The sequence below is a fragment of the Panulirus ornatus genome, chromosome 6, assembly GCF_036320965.1.
Source record: "Panulirus ornatus isolate Po-2019 chromosome 6, ASM3632096v1, whole genome shotgun sequence".
Taxonomy (NCBI): domain Eukaryota; kingdom Metazoa; phylum Arthropoda; class Malacostraca; order Decapoda; family Palinuridae; genus Panulirus; species Panulirus ornatus.
This window is the reverse complement of record NC_092229.1, coordinates 43,405,503-43,431,188: the sequence shown is the minus strand read 5'-3', so window position 1 is coordinate 43,431,188 and position 25,686 is coordinate 43,405,503. Positions and strand designations below refer to the sequence as shown.

At 48.0% G+C, this 25,686-nt stretch overlaps 1 protein-coding gene across 2 annotated transcripts; it reads right to left on the bottom strand.

Annotated features, from left to right (window-relative positions):
• Positions 1–1,828: 1,828 nt before the first annotated feature.
• On the bottom strand, positions 1,829–23,826 carry LOC139749172 (lachesin-like). Of its 2 annotated transcripts, XM_071662830.1 has the most exons (6): positions 23,308–23,816; positions 14,217–14,368; positions 13,907–14,117; positions 10,345–10,476; positions 4,799–4,981; positions 1,830–2,295 (listed from the first exon to the last, which is right to left on the bottom strand). In XM_071662830.1, exons 1-6 carry the CDS (start codon positions 23,372–23,374, stop codon positions 2,096–2,098), a joined length of 945 nt encoding a protein of 314 aa, XP_071518931.1. In that variant the 5' UTR covers positions 23,375–23,816; the 3' UTR covers positions 1,830–2,095. The 2 variants fall into 2 exon arrangements, with proteins under 2 accessions (XP_071518932.1, XP_071518931.1); XM_071662831.1 differs by lacking the exon at positions 4,799–4,981 and having other exon boundaries at positions 1,829–2,295; positions 23,308–23,826.
• Positions 23,827–25,686: the final 1,860 nt, after the last annotated feature.

Genomic DNA, 25,686 nt, shown 5'->3' with positions numbered 1-25,686 from the left:
TTCTATTTGCAACTACACTCGACTCTCTTGCTCAATTTCTACGATCAATTTTCCCTTCTATATTTCGTCTTGACCTTAGTTTGTCAAATGTTTTTGGAAGATTAAGTAAAACAGTGTCTACTCACTCACCTGTTGCATGTATATATCAATATAATGAGCTGGGAGTTGTGTTTGCCCTATTCCACTGTGCAAAAGCCGTGCTCTCCTTAATCTATGACTTTGTTGTCAGTAAAACGCTGCATTATGTGTCTTTATCACTCTCACAAATACTGTATGTTATGCACGCCATTTTATGTATATATATATATATATATATATATATATATATATATATATATATATATATATATATATATATATATATAATGAGGCGAAACTGTCCTCAATGAATAACACGAACAGCATAGTACACAGGGCTCGCCTTACCTCACTGAGAAAATTTAAAGTACCAATGAATTCTTGCGTAGGTCATTGGAATACATACACACACACACAAAAAAAAAATAGCTATCTACAAAAGAAATACTAAAAGAATAATGGCTACCATATACAAAACCACACACACACACACACACACACACACACACACAGGTCAATTTCCTTTCAAAACTAAATGAACCCTTATTCACATTAAAAAGATATCCCGAAGTTTACATCCACGATATTCGCTACTAACACAATGCTTAGTAACTTTCTTAAGTCACAACACAGGTCAATGTGGCCAAACCTTAATACACCAGCCAAGTTAATAGTTTACACACACAACCTGATTGCCCACATCGATAAAGTTCTCTATACATTAACCCTTAACACCAGCACCACTTCGTCACACTCTTAAGTCCTGCCACAAATCTAACTCGGAGACATATTAATCTGCCTCACCACCATATTTGTGTTTCACTCCTGGTACCCTGCCTGACTCGTCACCCCGTGGTCCTCCACCATACCACCAACACCTGCGCAGCCTACCTATAGTTGGAGTATTCTATGCCACTCCACAGAACCGGGTAAATCTCACCTGGCATATTTCTTCGGGACACAAGGTAGCAGGCCAGAACCCGCTGAACCATTTCTGGGTACTGTATCGTCTTCTCACTGCCAGCTTACCTCAAATGACCGAGTCGCCAGCACTGATTTGTTAAAAATCCACATTATCCTCACTACCGGGAGTTTCCCCATATCATCACAACAGTCTATGACTCTCCATGCACCATATAAAACCTTGTTCCACAACTCAGCCACATACCTGACTACATGACGGCAACATATCCATTACACGTTGTAGGAGTCTTGCTCTTACGGCCGCCATGCGTGTTCCCCCAGGCTACCAACCCGCCACAGGCATGCCAACCTCACAGAGATAACTTCCTTTATAACATATATTTGTCAGTTGGACTGATCTAAGCTTTACCTCACCGTTATGGGAGATTGGATTTTTTGCATATATATTGTTGGAATTCCTTCCAGTACCAATGATCACTTCTCTTGTAGTTATTCAGGTACTTTAGTCACGTCTTTCTGACTTAAAATGTGTGTGTACATGTTCGTTGTATACAGAGAGCATTGTGTTCATATAAATGGAGGCACTCGAGCTTAAACGATCAAAGCACACTACTTACGGAGTTTCCATCAGACTATAAAGAAACATTGCCATCATGCTTAAGTCTACTGCAGGTCTCATGGTAGTATAATGATGGTTTAAGAGGGGAAGAAAACTAGTAGGAAAAAGGCAAAAACGTGTATTTAACCTTAAAATCCTAAATTTAAACACATATATACATAAATTTTGAAGTATATATATATATATATATATATATATATATATATATATATATATATATATATATATATACTCGTCCACACATACACATATATAAGTATATACATATGTACACAAACGGAGGATTATTGTAGACACACCGCCAATGACAACCCTTGAGCACGACGGTACGACCATTGAGTACGATGGTGCGACCCTTGAACACAATGGTTCGACCCTGAGGCACGACGGGTCAGGCCAAGTACCAGGCCATGAGAGCTCGAGGGGGTTTTCGACCAGTTTCCTGTGGTCAGTCTAAAGCTTCCGTTGATGATGTTACCGTGGAGGGTGGAGGGGCGAGGCGAAGAGTGGCAGCACCAGACCCCACCCGACCAGGCCTCCTCCCACACGCCCCTCACGCAGGAGCAGCAGCAGCGGCAGACCTGCCAGGAGCAGGTGCTGGATGAGGGAACAGCCTGAGTTCGGGCCGCCACCGCTGGCCTGTAGGTCGGGTTGCATGGCTGCTGGGGACTCCTCTGTAACACGGAGGGTACATGATATTACCTTATGGCTCTACACTTGTCGCATTGCTTTCATACTGGCTCCACACTCGTCGTGAAGGCCTCATACGTCACGATGGTTCGGAGTAGCTCTGCGCTCAAATTACTTGCGCTAAACCCGTCAGAATCCAGTCATACTGGCTCCTCAAACTTGCCGTTGTAACTCTACTCGTCATACTGGTTCATACTCTTTCTATACTCGTCAGTCTAGCTCATATATATCATACTGGCTCCATACTCGTCATACTGACTGCACACTCATCACAATAGCTCCGTACTCGTCATACTGGTTCATACTAGCTCCACACTTATACTGGCTTCATTCTCGTCAAACCGGTTCCATATACTCGTCATACTGCTTTGGAACTCATACTGGCTCCTCATGGGTAGGAGAGTGGGTGTAAGGGGCCAGAGCAGGAACAAACTCTTGACCTGTCGTACAGAATCAGAAGATAATGACTTGATGCAGGGGTACAGGGATGACCTGGGGTCGTTGAAACAGAAGCCCATGAGATATTACTGAGAGAAGCTGGTGAGAAATTGATCTGCACAGTTGGAGAACAACCGGGAAAGTTAAATGGAAGATTCAAAAGAAAAGTCCAGAGCATTCGGGTATTAGCGTTGCATGTTTGAGAAAACGGGAAGGTTTTAGATAAAACCAGAGAGTTTTTTTTTTTTATCAATTACCAGGTCAGTTGGCTACGTCAAACTATAAGATTGAATCAATTACCAGGTCAGTTGGCTACGTCAAACTATAAGAATGTAGTGATGCAGGGAACTGATGAATTCTGGACTGGACGACGATCATGTTCTTGCCAAAGAGAAAAGGTTGGAGGAAGAAGAGGATACCGATCAGAAGACACTAGAGGCCACAGACATGTCATACACACTTTCTGAGATGCAGTCAACACACAGGAGAACGACCAGCATTTCTTACGGTCGGTGTGGAGTTATGCAAACAAGTGGGATTTCAGTAAAACGTTCACCAGAGATCATAGGCCAAGGAAAGGAAGAAAGAGAAGTCAAGAAGGCAGTCAAAAGGCAAAGGATGGAAAACACTAAAAGAGGCTAGACGGCGGAACACCCCAACTGGCACCTGTGAGTTGTCAAAATATTCAGTGGTTCAAATGTCAAATTGAAATCAATGTATACGAGTGTAAATGGAATGAGAGTAAACATGTAGTCACGAAGTGGTTCAAAGATCAAATAAAGGATAAAAACAAACCTGATAATGATGGAATAGTGGAGACAAAACGTATAGACCTCACCCATTATGTCGAAACAGATGAATGACTGACAGAAAGGAAGACAAAGGAGAGGGATTGGCTCCTCTTTCGAAGGGATCGCACTGAGGTTCAAACCACTCATAATGGGAAGGGTAACTGTAGGGAGAAAAAAAAAAGAATTGCATAGTGGTGTTGATAAATTAGAATCCTCCATAGACGCTGAATGACCCGAACCAAGTATATAAAAAAACAAAAACAATGAAAGAACAACCAGGATGGTCAATGCAGCAGTGAAACACGCTGGTGTCAAGGACCCAGAGAGATATGGGGACGCGAGTTTTTCAGGAGGATCCCAGGAGAAGCATATTGTGGGCAACCAGAGACAGACCCTCACCATCAGAACTCATCCTCGTGTTTCTAGCTGCAAGGTCGCTATATTGGCATACCGTATCATACTGACTCATGCCTACTCTTTGATGGGTATACTGGCTCATACTCAAATCACACTCGTCCGTTCCTCTACACTCGCCACACTGGCTGTGCATACTCATCGCAGTGACTTCACAGTAATCATACTGACTCATGGTGAGTTGTCATACTGACTCATGATGAGTCATCATACTGACTCGTGATGAGTCGTCATACTGACTCATGGTGAGTCGTCATACTGACTCATGATGAGTCATCATTCTGACTCATGATGAGTCGTCATACTGACTCATGATGAGTCGTCATACTGACACATGATGAGTCGTCATACTGACTCATGATGAGTCGTCATACTGACTCATGGTGAGTCGTCATACTGACTCATGATAAGTCGTCATACTAACTCATGATAAGTCATCATACTGACTCATGATGAGTCGTCATGCTGACTCATGATGAGTCGTCATGCTGACTCATGATGAGTCGTCATACTGACTCATGATGAGTCGTCATACTGACACATGATGAGTCGTCATACTGACGCATGATGAGTCGTCATACTGACTCGTGATGAGTCGTCACACTGACTCATGATGAATCGTCATACTGACTCATGATGAGTCGTCATGCTACTCATGATGAGTCGTCATACTGACTCATGATGAGTCGTCATGCTGACTCATGATGAGTCGTCATGCTGACTCATGATGAGTCGACATACTGACTCATGATAAGTCGTCATACTGACTCACAGTCGTCAGACTGACTCATGATGAGTCGTCATGCTGACTCATGATGAGTCATCATGCTGGTGCCACACTCACCATCGAGGACGTGGATGGCAACAGATGCCGGGCGAGCGTTGGCAGGGGCGCAGGTGTAGTTCCCGGCGTCCCGCCAGGTGGCCTGAGTCACCAGGAGCCAGCTGGTGCCGGCGCGCCTGTCGGTGACCAGCTGCACGCCGCCACGTCCTCCCGCGTTGACCTCCTCCACCTGCACGTCCTCCCCTGCAGAAGGTGCACGTCGTCACGACCTCCTCCCAGTGTATTACCCACTCCCCTCCAACACGACGGTACGACCTGCGGAGCACTGCGGTACGACCTTACACACGACGGTACGACCTGCGGAGCGCTGCGGTACGACCTTACACACGACGGTACGACCTTACACACGACGGTACGACCTGCGGAGCACTGCGGTACGATCTTCCACACGACGGTACGACCTCCACACGACGGTACGACCTGCGGAGCACTGCGGTACGACCTCACACACGACGGTACGACCTGCGGAGCATTGCGGTACGACCTTACACAAGACGGTACGACCTGCGGAGCACTGCGGTACGACCTTACACACGACAGTACGACCTGCGGAGCACTGCGGTACGACCTTACACACGACGGTACGACCTATGGAGCACTGCAGTACGACCTTACACACGACGGTACGACCTCTCAGACACGACGGTACAACCTGAGGAACACTGCAGTACGACTTCTTAGACATGACGGTACGACCTGTGTGACACTGCAATACGACCTGTCACACACGACGCATGACCTCCGGAGCACTGCGGTACGTTTTCAAGATACGACGGTACGACCTACTGGATGCGACGCACAACCTGTGAAGCAGTGCGGTACGACCATTTGAGCAGGAGACAATGAACGTAACGGTACGACCACTCGAACGCAACGGCATGACGCCCTGAATGCGACGGGATATCCCATGGGACGGGCGGGGGCACGACCCTCTGGACACGATGAGACGACCCCTAAGGAACGACAGTGCGTCCCATGACAGCACGACCTTCTCCCTGACCTACAGAGGTCAGGTCAAGGGTCAAGGACACACAAGCAGGGGTCGTACCTACCGCCTGAGTCGTCCTCAGAGGATTAAGATATATGAAGAATATCAACGGAAACAGAACGTATATTGGGAGATTAGAAGATGAATAATTGTATTTGAGAAACACACGAGAAGAAATCAGACGATCAACATTACTTGAATAAATTAGACTATCAATTACCAATAATCGTGTATATATATATATATATATATATATATATATATATATATATATATATATATATATATATATATATATTTTTATACTTTGTCGCTGTCTCCCGCGTTTGCGAGGTAGCGCAAGGAAACAGACGAAAGAAATGGCCCAACCCCCCCCCCCCCATACACTTGTATATACATACGTCCACACACGCAAATATACATACCTACACAGCTTTCCATGGTTTACCCCAGACGCTTCACATGCCTTGATTCAATCCACTGACAGCACGTCAGCCCCGGTATACCACATCGCTCCAATTCACTCTATTCCTTGCCCTCCTTTCACCCTCCTGCATGTTCAGGCCCCGATCACACAAAATCTTTTTCACTCCATCTTTCCACCTCCAATTTGGTCTCCCTCTTCTCCTTGTTCCCTCCACCTCCGACACATATATCTTCTTGGTCAATCTTTCCTCACTCATCCTCTCCATGTGCCCAAACCACTTCAAAACACCCTCTTCTGCTCTCTCAACCACGCTCTTTTTATTTCCACACATCTCTCTTACCCTTACGTTACTCACTCGATCAAACCACCTCACACCACACATTGTCCTCAAACATCTCATTTCCAGCACATCCATCCTCCTGCGCACAACTCTATCCATAGCCCATGCCTCGCAACCATAAAACATTGTTGGAACCACTATCCCTTAAAACATACCCATTTTTGCTTTCCGAGATAATGTTCTCGACTTCCACACATTCTTCAAGGCCCCCAGAATTTTCGCCCCCTCCCCCACCCTATGATCCACTTCCGCTTCCATGGTTCCATCCGCTGCCAGATCCACTCCCAGATATCTAAAACACTTCACTTCCTCCAGTTTTTCTCCATTCAAACTCACCTCCCAATTGACTTGACCCTCAACCCTACTGTACCTAATAACCTTGCTCTTATTCACATTTACTCTTAACTGTCTTCTTCCACACACTTTACCAAACTCAGTCACCAGCTTCTGCAGTTTCTCACATGAATCGGCCACCAGCGCTGTGTCATCAGCGAACAACAACTGACTCACTTCCCAAGCTCTCTCATCCCCAACAGACTTCATACTTGCCCCTCTTTCCAAAACTCTTGCATTTACCTCCCTAACAACCCCATCCATAAACAAATTAAACAACCATGGAGACATCACACACCCCTGCCGCAAACCTACATTCACTGAGAACCAATCACTTTCCTCTCTTCCTACACGTACACATGCCTTACATCCTCGATAAAAACTTTTCACTGCTTCTAACAACTTTCCTCCCACACCATATATTCTTAATACCTTCCACAGAGTATCTCTATCAACTCTATCATATGCCTTCTCCAGATCCATAAATGCTACATACAAATCCATTTGCTTTTCTAAGTATTTCTCACATACATTCTTCAAAGCAAACACCTGATCCACACATCCTCTACCACTTCTGAAACCACACTGCTCTTCCCCAGTCTGATGCTCTGTACATGCCTTCACCCTCTCAATCAATACCCTCCCATATAATTTACCAGGAATACTCAACAAACTTATACCTCTGTAATTTGAGCACTCACTCTTATCCCCTTTGCCTTTGTACAATGGCACTATGCACGCATTCCGCCAATCCTCAGGCACCTCACCATGAGTCATACATACATTAAATAACCTTACCAACCAGTCAACAATACAGTCATCCCCTTTTTTAATAAATTCCACTGCAATACCATCCAAACCTGCTGCCTTGCCGGCTTTCATCTTCCGCAAAGCTTTCACTACCTCTTCTCTGTTTACCAAATCATTTTCCCTAACTCTCTCACTTTGCACACCACCTCGACCAAAACACCCTATATCTGCCACTCTATCATCAAACACATTCAACAAACCTTCGAAATACTCACTCCATCTCCTTCTCACATCACCGCTACTTGTTATCACCTCCCCATTTGCGCCCTTCACTGAAGTTCCCATTTGCTCCCTTGTCTTACGCACTTTATTTACCTCCTTCCAGAACATCTTTTTATTCTCCCTAAAATTTAATGATACTCTCTTACCCCAACTCTCATTTGCCCTTTTTTTCACCTCTTGCACCTTTCTCTTGACCTCCTGTCTCTTTCTTTTATACATCTCCCACTCAATTGCATTTTTTCCCTGCAAAAATCGTCCAAATGCCTCTCTCTTCTCTTTCACTAATACTCTTACTTCTTCATCCCACCACTCACTACCCTTTCTAATCAACCCACCTCCCACTCTTCTCATGCCACAAGCATCTTTTGCGCAATCCATCACTGATTCCCTAAATACATCCCATTCCTCCCCCACTCCCCTTACTTCCATTGTTCTCACCTTTTTCCATTCTGTACTCAATCTCTCCTGGTACTTCCTCACACAGGTCTCCTTCTCAAGCTCACTTACTCTCACCACCCTCTTCATCCCAACATTCACTCTTCTTTTCTGAAAACCCATACAAATCTTCACCTTAGCCTCCACAAGATAATGATCAGACATCCCTCCAGTTGCACCTCTCAGCACATTAACATCCAAAAGTCTCTCTTTCGCACGCCTGTCAATTAACACGTAATCCAATAACGCTCTCTGGCCATCTCTCCTACTTACATAAGTATACTTATGTATATCTCGCTTTTTAAACCAGGTATTCCCAATCATCAGTCCTAATATATATATATATATATATATATATGTATATATATATATATATATATATATATATATATATATATATATATATATATATTATTTTTTTATTATACTTTGTCGCTGTCTCCCGCGTTTGCGAGGTAGCGCAAGGAAACATACGAAAGAAATGGCCCAACCTACCCCCATACACATGTATATACATACACGTCCACACACGCAAATATACATACCTACACAGCTTTCCATGGTTTACCCCAGACGCTTCACATGCCCTGATTCAATCCACTGACAGCACGTCAACCCCGGTATACCACATCGATCCAATTCACTCTATTCCTTGCCCTCCTTTCACCCTCCTGCATGTTCAGGCCCCGATTACACAAAATCTTTTTCACTCCATCTTTCCACCTCCAATTTGGTCTCCCACTTCTCCTCGTTCCCTTCACCTCCGACACATATATCCTCTTGGTCAATCTTTCCTCACTCATTCTCTCCATGTGCCCAAACCATTTCAAAACACCCTCTTCTGCTCTCTCAACCACGCTCTTTTTTATTTCCACACATCTCTCTTACCCTTACGTTACTTACTCGATCAAACCACCTCACACCACACATTGTCCTCAAACATCTCATTTCCAGCACATCCATCCTCCTGCGCACAACTCTATCCATAGCCCACGCCTCGCAACCATACAACATTGTTGGAACCACTGTTCCTTCAAACATACCCATTTTTGCTTTCCGAGATAACGTTCTCGACTTCCACACATTCTTCAAGGCTCCCAGGATTTTCGCCCCCTCCCCCACCCTATGATCCACTTCCGCTTCCATGGTTCCATCCGCTGCCAGATCCACTCCCAGATATCTAAAACACTTTACTTCCTCCAGTTTTTCTCCATTCAAACTTACCTCCCAATTGACTTGACCCTCAACCCTACTGTACCTAATAACCTTGCTCATATTCACATTTACTCTTAACTTTCTTCTTTCACACACTTTACCAAACTCAGTCACCAGCTTCTGCAGTTTCTCACATGAATCAGCCACCAGCGCTGTATCATCAGCGAACAACAACTGACTCACTTCCCAAGCTCTCTCATCCCCAACAGACTTCATACTTGTCCCTCTTTCCAAAACTCTTGCATTCACGTCCCTAACAAACCCATCCATAAACAAATTAAACAACCATGGAGACATCACACACCCCTGCCTCAAACCTACATTCATATATATATATATATATATATATATATATATATATATATATATATATATACCGGGTATATATACCGGGGTTGACGTGCTGTCAGTGGATTGAATCAGGGCATGTGAAGCGTCTGGGGTAAACCATGGAAAGCTGTGTAGGTATGTATATTTGCGTGTGTGGGCGTGTATGTACATACATGTGTATGGGGGTGGGTTGGGCCATTTCTTTCGTCTGTTTCCTTGCGCTACCTCGCAAACGCGGGAGACAGCGACAAAGAAAAAAAAAAAAAAAAAAAAAAATATATATATATATATATATATATATATATATATATATATATATATATATATATAATGTTAAGACATATATCAGGCGGTATCACAATGCTGCTGATAAATTATTTATGACAAAAATGAATTATAAAGAGTTCGTCCATCTTGTACAAATACAGGGAGGGCGTGGTACTCACCGCGGCCAGGCAGGGCGTGGTACCAGGTGACAGGGGAGCCGTGGACGTTGCCAGTGATGACACAGGTGATGTTGATGTCACTTCCTGCCTTCATGAAGACCAGGCGGCTGCCGCGGATGTCAGCGCTCGGAACTGTGGAGTACGAGGTGATGTACCGCCTGGAGCACAGTACCGTCTGTGGCAAGTCGCCCAGTTAGACCGACGCCCGGGGAGTTGTGAGCTAGGCGCGTTGGACGCCTCGACCATCAACTCTACGTACATCTCCAGCCTTGTCTGGTGTACTTAATGACAGTTGTGATCAACTCTTGTCAGCTCATTAGTCTAGTAATTAGTCTCTACGGTATTCATCATTAGTATCACTCAGTTATTGTCTTGTCTAAGCATTTGCAACCACTCATAAACCAGCACAGCACAGTCTTCCGACAGGTTCAACCTGCACAAGAAGTAACAACCCAGCCCATCACACGCAAGACCCAACCTCAGCAGACATCATCACCAGGCGTACACCCACAATCTGGCCGACCACCACCACCAGCCACCCGCGGTCACACTTCACCAAGTTGTTTACAGCACCTGACCCTTCCTTACCGGTAGGGCAGTTGACCTGGCCATCGCAGGTGAAGAGAGAGAGAGAGAGAGAGAGAGAGAGAGAGAGAGAGAGAGAGAGAGAGAGAGAGAGAGAGAGAGAGAGAGAGAGAGAGAGGACAACAGAGAGAATGAGGCAGATTATCGCTGATGTGTTGCACACCAAATGCAGGATGTTGCAGGAAGAAGGAAAGCACAGGACAGGGTGAGAAACACCATCCCAAACTTCTCCTTAAGAGTCCAAAACCTCACAGAGCAGAGCAACAGACTCGTACACACTCCACACAACGCTCAAACTCTCATCACCAGCCCTGCAACTGGCTCTCCTTCCTTGAGAAAAATGAACCACAACAAACCAGCAGAATTGAACTCTGGCGACCTGTAAAATCACGGCTGCCCGACCCTGACATATGGAGCGCTGCTCACCTAACGTAACAACATACCACATACATATACTCTCGTCTGAGCCAGGTACCCAATTCAACAACCAGCACCTAGAGATGGATGAAAAGCTGGCTTGACTGAGGACCGACTGCCGCAACCAGGATTCGAACCTAAGTGTTCCGGACCTGGGCGGTCTGAGAATGCGTCAGGCACGCTAACCGCTACACCACGGAAGTCCATCAGAACACACAAACACTTCCACAAATGATCCCTCTCGTACACAACGGCTGACGCAGCACTGGCTAGCACTCACACGGTAAACAGAATCCAACCTCATTCATGAAATAAAAAAAAAGGAGAGAGAGAATCCTTACTTGGATCCTGCCATCTTACGTCTTATTAACACCGTCAAAACCAAACCAGCAAAGAGCATGAACCACTACGATATAGAGGGCGGTATAGCCTAAACTTCCCCCTCTCACTGTGTACACCTCACAACGCAAATAAATGTTCTCCGATTAAAATGAACTCACCATTGATAAAGCCGATGCAACAGATCCATTCTGTGACTAACACCATAACCAACCTAATCACAGAAAAGCAGAGAACAATATATATTGGCAGTCTTGCACTAACACTCAGAACCACAAAATGAACTCCACCCAGCATCCCTCATCTGGACCAAGGTCTCCGTACATGAGGCACTTCTAACCTATGTGAAGTCATCCCTTCTACCAAAGAATACAAAAACATACTCATGAAACACTACTCAAAACTTAGCCACAAACCAATCATTCCCGTCCACAAGTTATGGAGAGCTTACTATATGATCCACTCCGAGGTAACAGAGTTCACCCACTCCTCACTCCCACTGACGCAGTCAACTCTCCCTCCCGACAGTATGTCCAATTTCCAAAACAAAACAAAAAATCAAAATAATAATTTGGAAACTTGTAATCCATCATTATAGATATCATCTGCTTATATAAAATTCTAAACATCTGGAGACTTGCTAGCACAGTACTCATCCTAAAATCCCTCCTATAGCATCCAATTCTCCTTCTTCTTATCTTCCTATATCACTTCCATCATCAGTATCCTAATTCCTTAAGAAAAGGAAAAGATCCATGATAGAATGATCGAGAACATCTCACTCTCACCCTAACAACATGGCTTAAAACACAATCACGCTACAAGCAACATCAACACATGGGCGTACATACAACACATTTTACGTGGTTTGAACCAACCACAAGCCCCCATCCCGCACAGTACGTACTAATGGCAAACCATATCAAGAAACAGTTCTTCAGCATCTCCTGACACATGCTCGCACACAAGGCACTTGACACCACCATCAACAAAAATAACAGGAACGATTAGCCAACGCCACTGGCATTAGCTCTACAGTGGAGTCCTCCAGGGAGCAGCTCTTTCTCCAACCCTCTTCAGTCTCTTCCTCTAAGACCTTCCATCACCTCCTGCACACCACAGTGTGAAAGTCATCTCATATGCAGATGAACTCACGATCACATCACAGCACTATGTCGTTAATCAAGCAACAACAAACATACAGCAAGAACTATCCATTTAGAATACTGCCTTACTCGAAACATCATATCTGCATCGAAGAGAAATCCAACGTCACCCATAAACCTCTGACAGACAGGAATTCAACCTGCATCGTTCCATTACCCTGAATGATCAACCATTTCCACTGAACAAAACACCAACCATGGCATTCTCTCCCAACACCACAAACATCAACATAAATAAACTGAATGCTCTTAGAATGCTCACTGGCGTCAGTTTTCAACAGAAAAAATGAATTCTTTGGCATCTCCACAAGTAATTCATCCCCTCCACTCAAACAATGCCTTATCCTGTCAAATTCTAATGTAAAAGTTGCCGCAAACTACTCAAAACAATCACCGGCATCTTAACTTCCCCACGAATATTCAGCTCCTGCAACAACGAAACCACAATACTTCCAACCTAACCTCGCCCCGGGATGCTCGGCACGCATTTCTTTGCATTAGCACTAGACCCCGTCCCACTCACACCATCATATCACCACCCACCAACCACACAGTAGATATAAATTCACCCTCTACTTCACGTTCAACAACTTGTACTCACAAGTTCCTCTTTCCCAAGCAACACCATTGTCAGAACATATCCACACTGCAGTGATTCGAAAAGTGCTAAACTATAGGACTCAGGAATGCGCGCGCGTGACGCATCCTCGTCTTCATTATAGACACCATCCATCTCTCCATCATCATATACTCTGATTCACTATAAGACGGGTCATGCCCAAGATACAGCTTCATAGTCAAGTCACTGAACACTTTATTCCTCAATTGTCTCTGAACTCACTCCACACAGACATACACCTAAACTCACCACACTTCTTAGACGTGTGATCCTCCCGCCCAATGGAAGTGGCGGGCTTCTGGAGCGCTAGGGGAGCTCCCCAAAAGGGATCCTGGGGCACGAAGGTGAGGTAAAGGTACATACATACATACACTCCTTCATACATACATACATACGTACGTAGAGTTGGAGGAGGGCATGAGTCAGGTGAACTCACCCACCACACTCAGCGAGAACCTCCGGAAGATCTTGGGTTGCGTGGATACCTGACACTCATATAGGCCGGAGTCGTCGGCGAGGGGCGCGTCCACCTGCAGCGTCCAATAGGGCGACCCTGGCAGGTGTCGCACCCGGAAGCGGCCGTCCGTGGTGTACGTGAAGGTCCCCGTCGTCAGCACGTGCAGGTCCTTACGTCGGATCCACGACACCTGAGGCGTAAGGTGAAGAGGGCGGACTGTAGTGACCCCTAGAGGTCAGGTTGTCCCCACCCCCCCTAGACAAGGTCATGACTCTACATGGTAGCTTACCTTCCTGTCGACAAGGTTCCTGACGCCACAGGTGAGGTTGGCTGCGACACCCTGGGAGGTTATGACCCGCGTCGGGGTATTGAGGAAGTAGGGGCAGGTGTAGCAGGGGGTCCGTCGGGCGCTCTCCTCCCGCTGGGGGTGGCGAATCAGGCCTGGGGGAGAACAGACATAAGTCATCACCTCCCCAGGTGAAGCACCAGGCCTGGGGGAGAACAGACATAAGTCATCACCTCCCCAGGTGAAGCACCAGGCCTGGGGGAGAACAGACACACGTCACACCTCCCCAGGTATAGCACTAGGCCTGGGGGAGAACAGACACACGTCACACCTCCCCAGGTATAGCACCAGGCCTGGGGGAGAACAGACACACGTCACACCTCCCCAGGTATAGCACTAGGCCTGGGGGAGAACAGACACACATCATCACCTCCCCAGGTATAGCACCAGGCCTGGGGGAGAAAGAACAGTGGCCACCTTGGATTGTGGCCAAGGTGGCCAGACAAAATGCTGAAGAGGGACATCCCGTGGAGCTTCTCTGTCGAGGTGGTCTGCAAAGATTTCTGCTTTGGTGTTCCTAGTGAAGTAATGTCAAGATAAGCCTCATTTGCATAATCAACAAAAATCGTCAAGTATAAAAAAAATCTAACAGAAAAACTTGTGTATATTGTTATACAGACTAAATCAAACACAGCAAAACTTGTGTAAATTGTTATACGGCTAAATCAAACACAGCAAAACTTGTGTAAATTGTTATACGGCTAAATCAAACACAGCAAAACTTGTGTAAATTGTTATACAGACTAAATCAAACACAGCAAAACTTGTGTAAATTGCTATACAGACTAAATCAAACACAGCAAAACTTGTGTAAATTGTTATACAGACTAAATCAAACACAGCAAAACTTGTGTAAATTGTTATACGGCTAAATCAAACACAGCAAAACTTGTGTAAATTGCTATACAGACTAAATCAAACACAGCAAAACTTGTGTAAATTGTTATACAGACTAAATCAAACACAGCAAAACTTGTGTAAATTGTTATACGGTTAAATCAAACACAGCAAAACTTGTGTAAATTGTTATACAGACAAGATTAAACACAGAAAAACTTGTGTAAATTGTTATACAGACTAAATCAAACAGAAAAACCTGTGTGAATTGTTACATTCTAAATTAAACACTGCAAAACCTATGTAAATTGTTATAGACTAATTTGAATACATAAAAACTTGTGTAAATTGTTATACAGTCAAAATTAAACAGGCTATATACGGAAGTTGTAGTAACGATATAAATCTTTATAATAACTTATGTATATAGCCTGTTCAATATTGACGAATACAAACGAAGGATTACACAGATCAACAGCCAAAACGTTTCGGAAATGAAAGCAACTATTCTTTGCAGCGCCGAGCAAGAATATGGTACTTAAAATTGTTAATTAACTTTTTGAAAACACAGGTTGGGTTCTGAAGGAATGGTGAACTAAAGGCGCTGGTGAAGACGTGACACTGAGTTTATCCACATACATAACAGATGAACAAGTAAGATTAGCGAGACCCGAGAGACAGCGCTGAGTGCCCGAGAACTTATCGCTTCTGCCGACAGAGGGTATGACGCTCGTTCTAAACAAAAGGCAGACGAGCTTAATACATTCCATGTCAACTTAACATGTAGGGATACATGAGACACAGTATACATAAATAGATTTCCTCCATCTCCCTCATGGATTTAAATATCCAGACATTCCAGAGGCTTACGTCTGCGGGAACTACGTCTAGGTGGCGTGGAGGGCTGGGAGAAAAATAACGAACCTTACGCCTGTCTTCCACACGGGCAGGTGTCGTCCCTACATGGCTGTCGTGTGAGAAGGCAGGAACGTTTGGGACGATAGTGCTGACTGGCAAGGTGGCGGAGGTGGTGGCGAGAGAAATGCCATTTGGCTTTAGGAAACAGCTGTTTCTCCAACACACCCTACCACTACGGAGCTTGATGCGGTAGTCCTGGTGGCGACCCATACCTACTACGGTTGTCCCTGTTGTCCCTGTTGCGTATCTCCAACAGTCCTCGGTCGAAGTCTTCATCCTCCAGTCCGCCGTTAACGGTGGTCTTGTTGATGAGATGCTTCACCTGCTTCACACAGGCCTCAGCATGACCGTCGGCTTGCGGGTAATGCTTGGGAGAACTGGTCAGCAGAGACGCCCTCGAACCGTCGGGATGGGGGCGGGTCACGCATCGTCGGCTCCTTCGCCTGGGATAGCAGGAGGGTCTGGCAAGCGTCACATGCCTGCACGGTGTTCATCATGTTACTCGTGATGCCAGGCCACCACGCCGTCTGCCAGGCGCGGCTGCTCTGGTCATCATGCAGCGACGTAAGGTGACGTCCGCCTCCGCCTCGAGGTCAGTCGAGGTCGGGTCATCCACAGGTGTGCGGGAGAGCGCGCTGGGGGATTGCATGCTCCTTCCCCTGACGCCACACTGTCCTGAAGGAAAACAGCGTCGTTCGTCTCCTTTAAACGCGAGAGACGTGGGTTCTCCACAGCGTCCAGTGTTGAAGTCGTTCAAAATGGGCACCAGCGGCTTGTGATCGATCGAAGTGTGGTGGACCAGCAGATACAGGTGGCACTGCTCATGGCCCACACAGCGGCCACCAGTTCCAATTCCACAATGGTATATCTTAGCGTAGCAAGGAAAACGAGAGCCACATTGCACCAGCGGCCACTTGTCACCTAATTGCTGAAAAGGGGCGTATCCCACACCTTTCAGACAGGAAGCGTCTGTCTGCAGAACTATAGGAAGGGCGGGATCGAAGTGGACGAGAACAGGAGTCAAGGCCAAGGCTTGTTTCAGTCTCTGGGGTCCACACGAAATCATTCCTGGAGCTGAGGAGGGTGTCTGTCGCTGGTGTTATGCTCGCGGTGAAGTCTGCGAGCTGGTTCACGAGACCCATGAATGACCACCTGAGGTCCGTGATGTTGGTAGGGGTGGAGAAATCCGCGATGGCACTGACCTTACCTGGGTCTGCAGTCACACCCTCGGCTGATGCCATACCCACAAAACTCGGCAGACTGGCTGGCATATATACACAAACTTGCTGAGGGTCATGGTAATGCCGTGTTTGCGACACCGTTGAAGGATCTCCCGGGCACGCTGAAGGTGGACCGCGTTGGTCGAGTACAGGACGAGCCTTCGAGGTTGATGCCTTCGAGTGCGGTGTCGCCACGTCTTAGAAAAAAAAAAACATCCTCTCTCGTGGACACGAATCCGATGGAGAGCCACGAAGAGAACTTGTAACGTCCCGAAGGAGTTATGAAGGTGGTGAACGGCTGCGCCTCCTCTGCTAGCGGACGCTGCCAGTATCCTAGTATCGCATCCATTATGGTGAACTATTTGGAGCCAGGAGCGACCTCCATGACAGCGTTGTGGTGTTAGGACAGAGTGGTGTGCGAGTGGCAAACCTTGCTTGTTCAGCTTGGTGTGGTCCACGGTGGTGTGAACGCCTCCCTACTGCTTCGGTGCGACCACCATGGGATGACACCACACCGATACCTCGTCACCTGGTGGCTGGATGATCCCTTGTTGCACCAGGTTGTCTGACATCTGCCTGGTGTCTGCTGGCCAGGCCAGGGAGATCGCCCAGGGAGTGTGGAGTGTGCAAAGGGCTGCACCTCCTCCTGCAGGTGGATCTCCATGGAACTCCTCTGGGTTCACCAAGACGTCCTTAAAATCTTCCAGAAGCTTTTGGCGATCCTGCTCCAACTGATGGGCGCTGGGGGACATCAGGGTTAACATCGGCCGGGCATCGGTTGTTGAGCAACTTAATCTGCTTCGGGTAGTTAGCAGGGATGACACTGAGGGCTCCGACGTCATACCAGGAGAGCAGGACGTCGTCTACGTCACGGAATACGTCGGCGGTGGTGCCGGGTTGACACATCTCCCAGGGTGAGAATTACCTTGAATGATGCCACAGGTGACAGTTTACTGCTGTTGGCCACGAGAACCTCCTCGTCCTGCGGAGGAGAGGCCACACTCGCGGACACCAAGCCGTTACAGCTGCTGTGGTCTTACAATGGCTGTCGTTTCTGCAGTGGTGTTGGCCACGCACAGCAGAGCCCCTCGACGTATTCCGTCAGCTACAAACGCTCCCACGTTGACTTTGGGCGCGCGACGGTTGGCTGGGGGACTTACAGACAGATGCCACTCAGCTTCAGGCTGTCGGCTACTTGTTGTCACGGAGTTTCAGCGGATCGTATAGTTTCTTGCGACACCCTTTCTTGAAGTGTCTCGTGTGGCCAAACTGGGAGCAAGCACTTCTTTCCCCAAGCAGGACAACGCTTCTCTCGTCCCTCAAGATGTACAGCGGCACCACAGCTATCAAACTGCTGACGGCGTTCTGCTTGTTGTTCGGTGTCGAGCGCTCGCGACGCTTTGACGGCTTCTGAACAGTCTTAGACTTGCTGGCCAGGTCCGCCTCCGTGTTGTTGGCTGACTCCGCGACGACACAAGGACAGGCTGTCGAACAGTTCAGGGGGAAGGTTGATGGCCAGGAGTTTCTCCCAAGTTTCCTAATTCCGGATGCCTGACTTGATGCCAATCACTAGACGAGTCTATGCAGTGTTCACACAACCCTGTACCGTCAGCAAGCTCCCTGAGGGCGATGTACAAAGTCGTCGAAGGCTTCCCCCTCATGCTGGCGGCCTTCCTCGAAGACCATAGCAGGTGTGAGACAGGAGCTGAGGTGTGTGCGTTGTGCCTGACTTTTCAACTGTAGCAGATCTCCGTCGTCGTCCTACAGAGCACAACTTTACAACTTAGATTCGCAGAAAGAAGCGTTAGAGGCGAGCTTGTGAGGCTGGGTATGATACACGATTACATGAACATACAATCAAATGTATACACGATCATACGTGCACACAACGATATGTACACACACAACCATATGTACACAAGGACAAACTTACCCACACACCCACCCTACATCAAGTGTACGTTCGGCCTGGGAAAACATCACGGATACAAATGATCTTTCTCAAATCACTGGAGAAAATAAGTATAGATCGTCAAATATTGCCCGTGTGCTTGGTTCTTCCTGGGATGATAATGTGGCATCCCACAGAGCCGTCCTGCGGCGTCCCGGTTCCCATGGAGACCAGGTCCCCGCCAGACTAAAGTGAAGAGACCGTGACATCAGACGACACTTCACGGCCAAGCTGAACCATGTCAACAGCTGTCGCAGCGACCTGAGTCTTGATACATCAGCTGACATGAATCACAAGTGAGGGCCCCAGGCACCAGCCAGATGCCCCAGGCACCAGCCAGTTGACCCAGATACCAGCCAGCTGTTCCAGATACTAGCCAGCTGTTCCAGATACCAGCCAGGTGTCCCAGACACCAGCCAGATGTCCCAGGCACCAGCCAGCTGTCCCAGGCACTAGCCAGATGACCCAGGCACCAGCCAGATGTCCCAGATACCAGCCAGATGTCCCAGGCACCAGTCAGTTGAACCAGGCACCAGCTAGCTGTCCCAGGCACCAGCCAGTTGACCCAAGCACCAGTCAGTCTCCCAGGACACTGATTGTGCAGACTACCCAGGAGACCCACATGGCTGCTGGGGTAGTGGTGGAGGTGCCAACCCGCTGCCCGGCGCAGTAACCTGACGGGTCCTGACATGTCATGTCATCTGGTCCCTCATGTCAAGTCAGGAGGTGAAGCGACCTTGAGGCCACCGGTCGTCGAGCATTACATACAACCTTATCTTTAACATCTGGAGCGCCAAGGTTCGAACCCTTGGGTATGAGGACCTGGTCTTTGATAAGACCCCTAAAGATCATGTTACAGGCTGGGATGTCGTTCGCCAGGGTCGCACGGACGCGCGCGCTCATGCCTCCTACCGTCGTACTACACAACGGTAACAACAGGGAAAGATCGTGGCTGTAATCACAGTTGGCCTCGCTCCCGACCATCGTTAACAGATAATTACTCTCTCTCTCTCTCTCTCTCTCTCTCTCTCTCTCTCTCTCTCCCTCCATCAGCTCCGTTTGACCCTCAGACTGTTCAGGTCGAGGGGAGAACCCCTTCCCCGTGCCACACACCTGCTCCCGTAGATCACTAAACTAATCGTTTCTCTCCCCGGCCACATCACTGGGTTGCTGTGTACACAATGCAACGAGAGACGTACACCACAAGCGACGGGTCTCTCAGCACAACTTGAAACGTTGATCGTAATGTTGTCAATTCAATAATTCTTCGAGTGACCTGAACCATATCATGTCTGAGAGTTGTGGGGGAATGAATCTCCTCAATGTTGTTGGTGAGGAGTGTGGTAATATAGCTTGGTGAGGAAGACGGTAGGTGTAGGAGGATAAGAAGACGTGTTGAACAGATCTTTCCATGTAGACAAGGAGCGGAGGAGAAACCTGTAAACAAAACTGGATCTGCAACATTAATTGGTTTACGATCAACATATAATAACGAATCAATCTACCAAGGCTTCACTCTACAAGGTACCTCAGTGCATGGAAGCCTTCTGAATGATTGTATGAGCTTCCTCATACGACGAAAGCACACCAGGTGTAATGTACGTGTGAGGAGTGACTGGTGATGGAAGTGGGAGGTTTGAGATCGAGGTTGGAGGTGTATCAATGTCGTGTGACGTCACCAGGGTTACTGGATGGTTTTTGGATGGGTCATTATGTTGGGGGTGAGAGTCATGTGCGGGTGTGATACTTAACGATGGAGAATTAGAACAGTAGTTGACGTAGTTGTTGTATGCAGACGATGGTATGTTGTTAGCTAAATCAGGGGAGCTGGATAGAATGGTGGGCCGGTTGGATGAAGCATGTTACAGGAAGATAATGTACGTGGATCTGCTACAGGTAATAATCAAACATCCAACAGGAGTTCCTCGACCGCCATGACCAGTCATGTATCACACTCAAGATCTTTATTTACTTCTTACCCTTTACAACTATACCTTCCCAGCCCTATAAACGCCCTTCGACCACAATCATATTTCTATCACTTCTAACTGAGCACACCCACCCTTTAACTCCAATAGAAACACCAGCTTTGGCACAGGGGAGCTTTCGTCTTTGCACAGCTTCTCTATCAACTTCCCATGGGCCTGGATGTCTCGCGCTGTGCTGAACGCATAGCAGAGGTCACCTTGACTGGAGCAGAGTCGTATACTTCCCGTCTTCTGCTACATCCCTCCAGTCGTGGTTTGATCGCTCCAGCTCTGATGTCTGTCGTCGCATCAGGGACGGAGCACATAGGGCCATGAGAGTTCTCCCTTCCCCTAAATACCACTCCACTTATATTCCTATTGTACTTCGCAGAGCCAGGCACACCTTAATCGGAAGAAGTGTGCAGATTTGACTGCTTCTACTGCAGACAGGTCTCTCTGGTTCTTAACCCAAAAACATTTCCAACAACTTCTGTAGTTCAACTTCTCCTCCTCCCTTCCGACATGAGCAGTTCACAGCTAACTCTCCAACTAACAAAGCCGTTCTTTTTGGTACCTTAATTTCCTCTACTTCGACTCTGGATGATTCTACCTCTAATCTCTGTGCCCATCTCCAGCCACTGACCCTATGCCATCTCCTGCAGTTCCCTGGCGCAAGGTCGTCCAAGTACTCCCCCAGCTCCAGTCGATCAAGGCATACACCAGGATGGTGTACCTCTGAGCTCCGATGCTTGCTCGCCTTTGTCTAAATTCACCGCGAGTTCCATCCTTTGGGAAGCTTTGGCACAACCGATCACTAAGGAGAGAGACTACTCTAACCCCTCCACCTACCACCTCATTGCTCTCACTTCTGCTGTCCTAAGAGCACTGGAAACTTTCCCCAACTTTCACTTTCGAGAAAACATAGAATCCTATTACATTCCTTCAGATCACCAGTAAGGATTTCGCAGCGCTATGTCTACTGGTGACCTCTTCCATGTAACTCACCTCTGGTCCGCCTCTCTCAGCGATTTTGTTGAAACTTATGTCGTCGCGCTCAACATCTTCAGAGCATTTGACAGGATGAGGCATGAGGCTTTACTTTCTGAGCTCACTTCCTTTGGTTTTTCTGCTCTTCTCTGTTGACTCACAGTTTGCTTTCTGGCCGTTCCACTGCAGTAGTCGTTAAAAGAGCGACTTCCCCCGTCCTGTTCCATCAACAGTGGTGTTCCTCAGGGTTCAGTCCCATCACCTACTCTCTCTCTCTCTCTCTCTCTCTCTCTCTCTCTCTCTCTCTCTCTCTCTCTCTCTCTCTCTCTCTCTCTCCTCACAATAAATGTTCTTCTTTCTTTTCTTCGAATCCTCTTCACTGTCATACTGATGATTTCACTTGACACACTTCAGCTCATCCTCCCTCCCCTCCTCCCTCTCACATTCGTTCTCTGCCTCACACTGAACATACATCCTCTCTCAATTCGGCCTTGTACACCATCTCAGAATGAGGAAGTGATAACGTAGTAAAATCTAAGGGCTAAAACGCAATTTCTTCCCCTATGTCTATGTAGGTGTCATGAATATTCCACTCTTCCATTTCAGAACACCACGATTCCACCCGGTAATCATGCAAACATGTCGGGCATAACCGCATCCTCCACTCTGCTTTGGGAACATAGAAGAGCAGTTGAGTTGGATCATTTGCATAATCTAGTTCGAATTACGAAGACGAAACACGTCAGAGAGTTATGTGGTGTCCAGCGCCTCGCTAGGAAGGGGCTTGGATGAAATGTCTGAGAGGATCATGCGGTCATGCACAACCTGTGGTGGTAGATGACAGGGTTGGCACGCACCAGTATAGTGGAGGGGGTCAGTAGAGGGTAGACAGAGGCTAGAGATGAGAGTAGATGTGGTCAGAGCCAATATCTGAGGAATGTGTTGGGGGTCTGGGTGTTATGGAAGTGTTTAGTGTAGAGGTGTGTGTGTGTGTGTGTGTGTGTGTGTGTGTGTGTGTATCAACGCACCTGCCTTGTAAACATTGGATCATGTGATCTGCCCTACACACACACACACACACACACACACACACACACACACACACACACACACACAGAGCCCGCCTGGGTAAGGGCGGTAGGTGTGTTACTGACCGTGCAGGGTGGGTGTGCTGGACGTCACCAGCAGGAGGAGCGAGAGCGAGGCCACGGGGGAGACCATGTTGTTGCCACCACAGTGGGGGACGACGACGTCGTGATGTCACACCCACCCTCCCTCACACCCCGGATGTCGTCGGGCCACACGAAGACCTCCTCGATGGCGCGCCACTCTTCGCTACAGACGTCCTCATTTTTCCCCTGGACTTTTAACGCGCGAGGATTTTCCTATGACAACTGATCATCTTCTAAAATGAACGACATTTTTTCTTTTTCCTATTTTCTTTTTTCCTTTTTTTTTACCTGTTCGTTCGTCTCTCCTCGCTAAGGCGTCAGACTAAAAGGGGTTTGTGGTGTTACCGCTGGTGAGGCACAGACCATTCCTCTCTCCCCAGCACACCAAACCCCCTCAGCTGTGTCACACCAGACCGTCACCTGTGTCACACCAGGCCATCACCTGTGTCACACCAGACCGTCAGCTGTGTCACACCAGGCCATCACCTGTGTCACACCAGACCGTCAGCTGTGTCACACCAGACCGTCACCTGTGTCACACCAGGCCATCACCTGTGTCACACCAGACCGTCAGCTGTGTCACACCAGGCCATCACCTGTGTCACACCAGACCGTCAGCTGTGTCACACCAGACCGTCACCTGTGTCACACCAGGCCGTCACCTGTGTCACACCAGGCCATCACCTGTGTCACACCAGACCGTCACCTGTGTCACACCAGACCGTCAGCTGTGTCACACCAGACCGTCACCTGTGTCACACCAGGCCGTCACCTGTGTCACACCAGACCGTCAGCTGTGTCACACCAGACCGTCACCTGTGTCACACCAGGCCGTCACCTGTGTCACACCAGGCCCTCAGCTGTGTCACACCAAACCGTCGGCTGTGTCACACCAGACTGTCACCTGTGTCACACCAGACCGTCAACTGTGTCACTCACACCAGACCGTCAGCTGTGTCACACCAGACCGTCAGCTGTGTCACACCAGACCGTCAGCTGTGTCACACCAGACCATCACCTGTGTCACACCAGACCGTGAGCTGTGTCACACCAGACCATCACCTGTGTCACACCAGACCGTCAGCTGTGTCACACCAGACCGTCACCTGTGTCACACCAGACCGTCAGCTGTGTCACACCAGACCATCACCTGTGTCACACCAGACCGTCAGCTGTGTCACACCAGGCCCTCAGCTGTGTCACACCAAACCGTCGGCTGTGTCACACCAGACCGTCACCTGTGTCACACCAGACAGTCAACTGTGTCACTCACACCAGACCGTCAGCTGTGTCACACCAGACCGTCACCTGTGTCACACCAGACCGTCAGCTGTGTCACACCAGACCATCACCTGTGTCACACCAGACCGTGAGCTGTGTCACACCAGACCATCACCTGTGTCACACCAGACCGTCAGCTGTGTCACACCAGACCGTCACCTGTGTCACACCAGACCGTCAGCTGTGTCACACCAGACCATCACCTGTGTCACACCAGACCGTCAGCTGTGTCACACCAGACCGTCAACAGTGTCACACCAGACCGTCACCTGTGTCACACCAGACCGTCAACTGTGTCACTCACACCAGACCGTCAGCTGTGTCACACCAGACCGTCACCTGTGTCACACCAGACCGTCAGCTGTGTCACACCAGACCGTCAGCTGTGTCACACCAGACCGTCACCTGTGTCACACCAGACTGTCAACTGTGTCACTCACACCAGACCGTCACCTGTGTCACACCAGACCGTCACCTGTGTCACACCAGACCGTCAGCTGTGTCACACCAGACCGTCAACTGTGTCACACCAGAGCATCACCTGTGTCACACCAGACCGTCAGCTGTGTCACACCAGAGCATCAGCTGTGTCACACTTGGTAACCGCATCTCTGACACAATCACACTACCCCACCGTCTGGCCCAGTCGCTTACCACCAGTGGTATTGTGGCCTTTCCCACCCTCACCCCCTCAGCAACATCTGCTTCACTTCCTCAGCAACATCTGCTTCTCCCCCTCAGCAACATCTGATTCACCCCCACAGCAACATCTGCTTCTCCCCCTCAGCAAAATCTGCCTCTCCCCCTCAGCAACATCTGATTCACCCCCACAGCAACATCTGATTCTCCCCCTCAGCAACATCTGCTTCTCCCCCTCAGCAAAATCTGCCTCTCCCCCTCAGCAACATCTGATTCACCCCCTCAGCAACATCTGATTCACCCCCTCAGCAACATCTGCTTCTCCCCCTCAGCAACATCTGATTCACCCCCTCAGCAACATCTGATTCACCCCCTCAGCAACATCTGATTCTCCCCCTCAGCAACATCTGATTCACCCCCTCAGCAACATCTGATTCACCC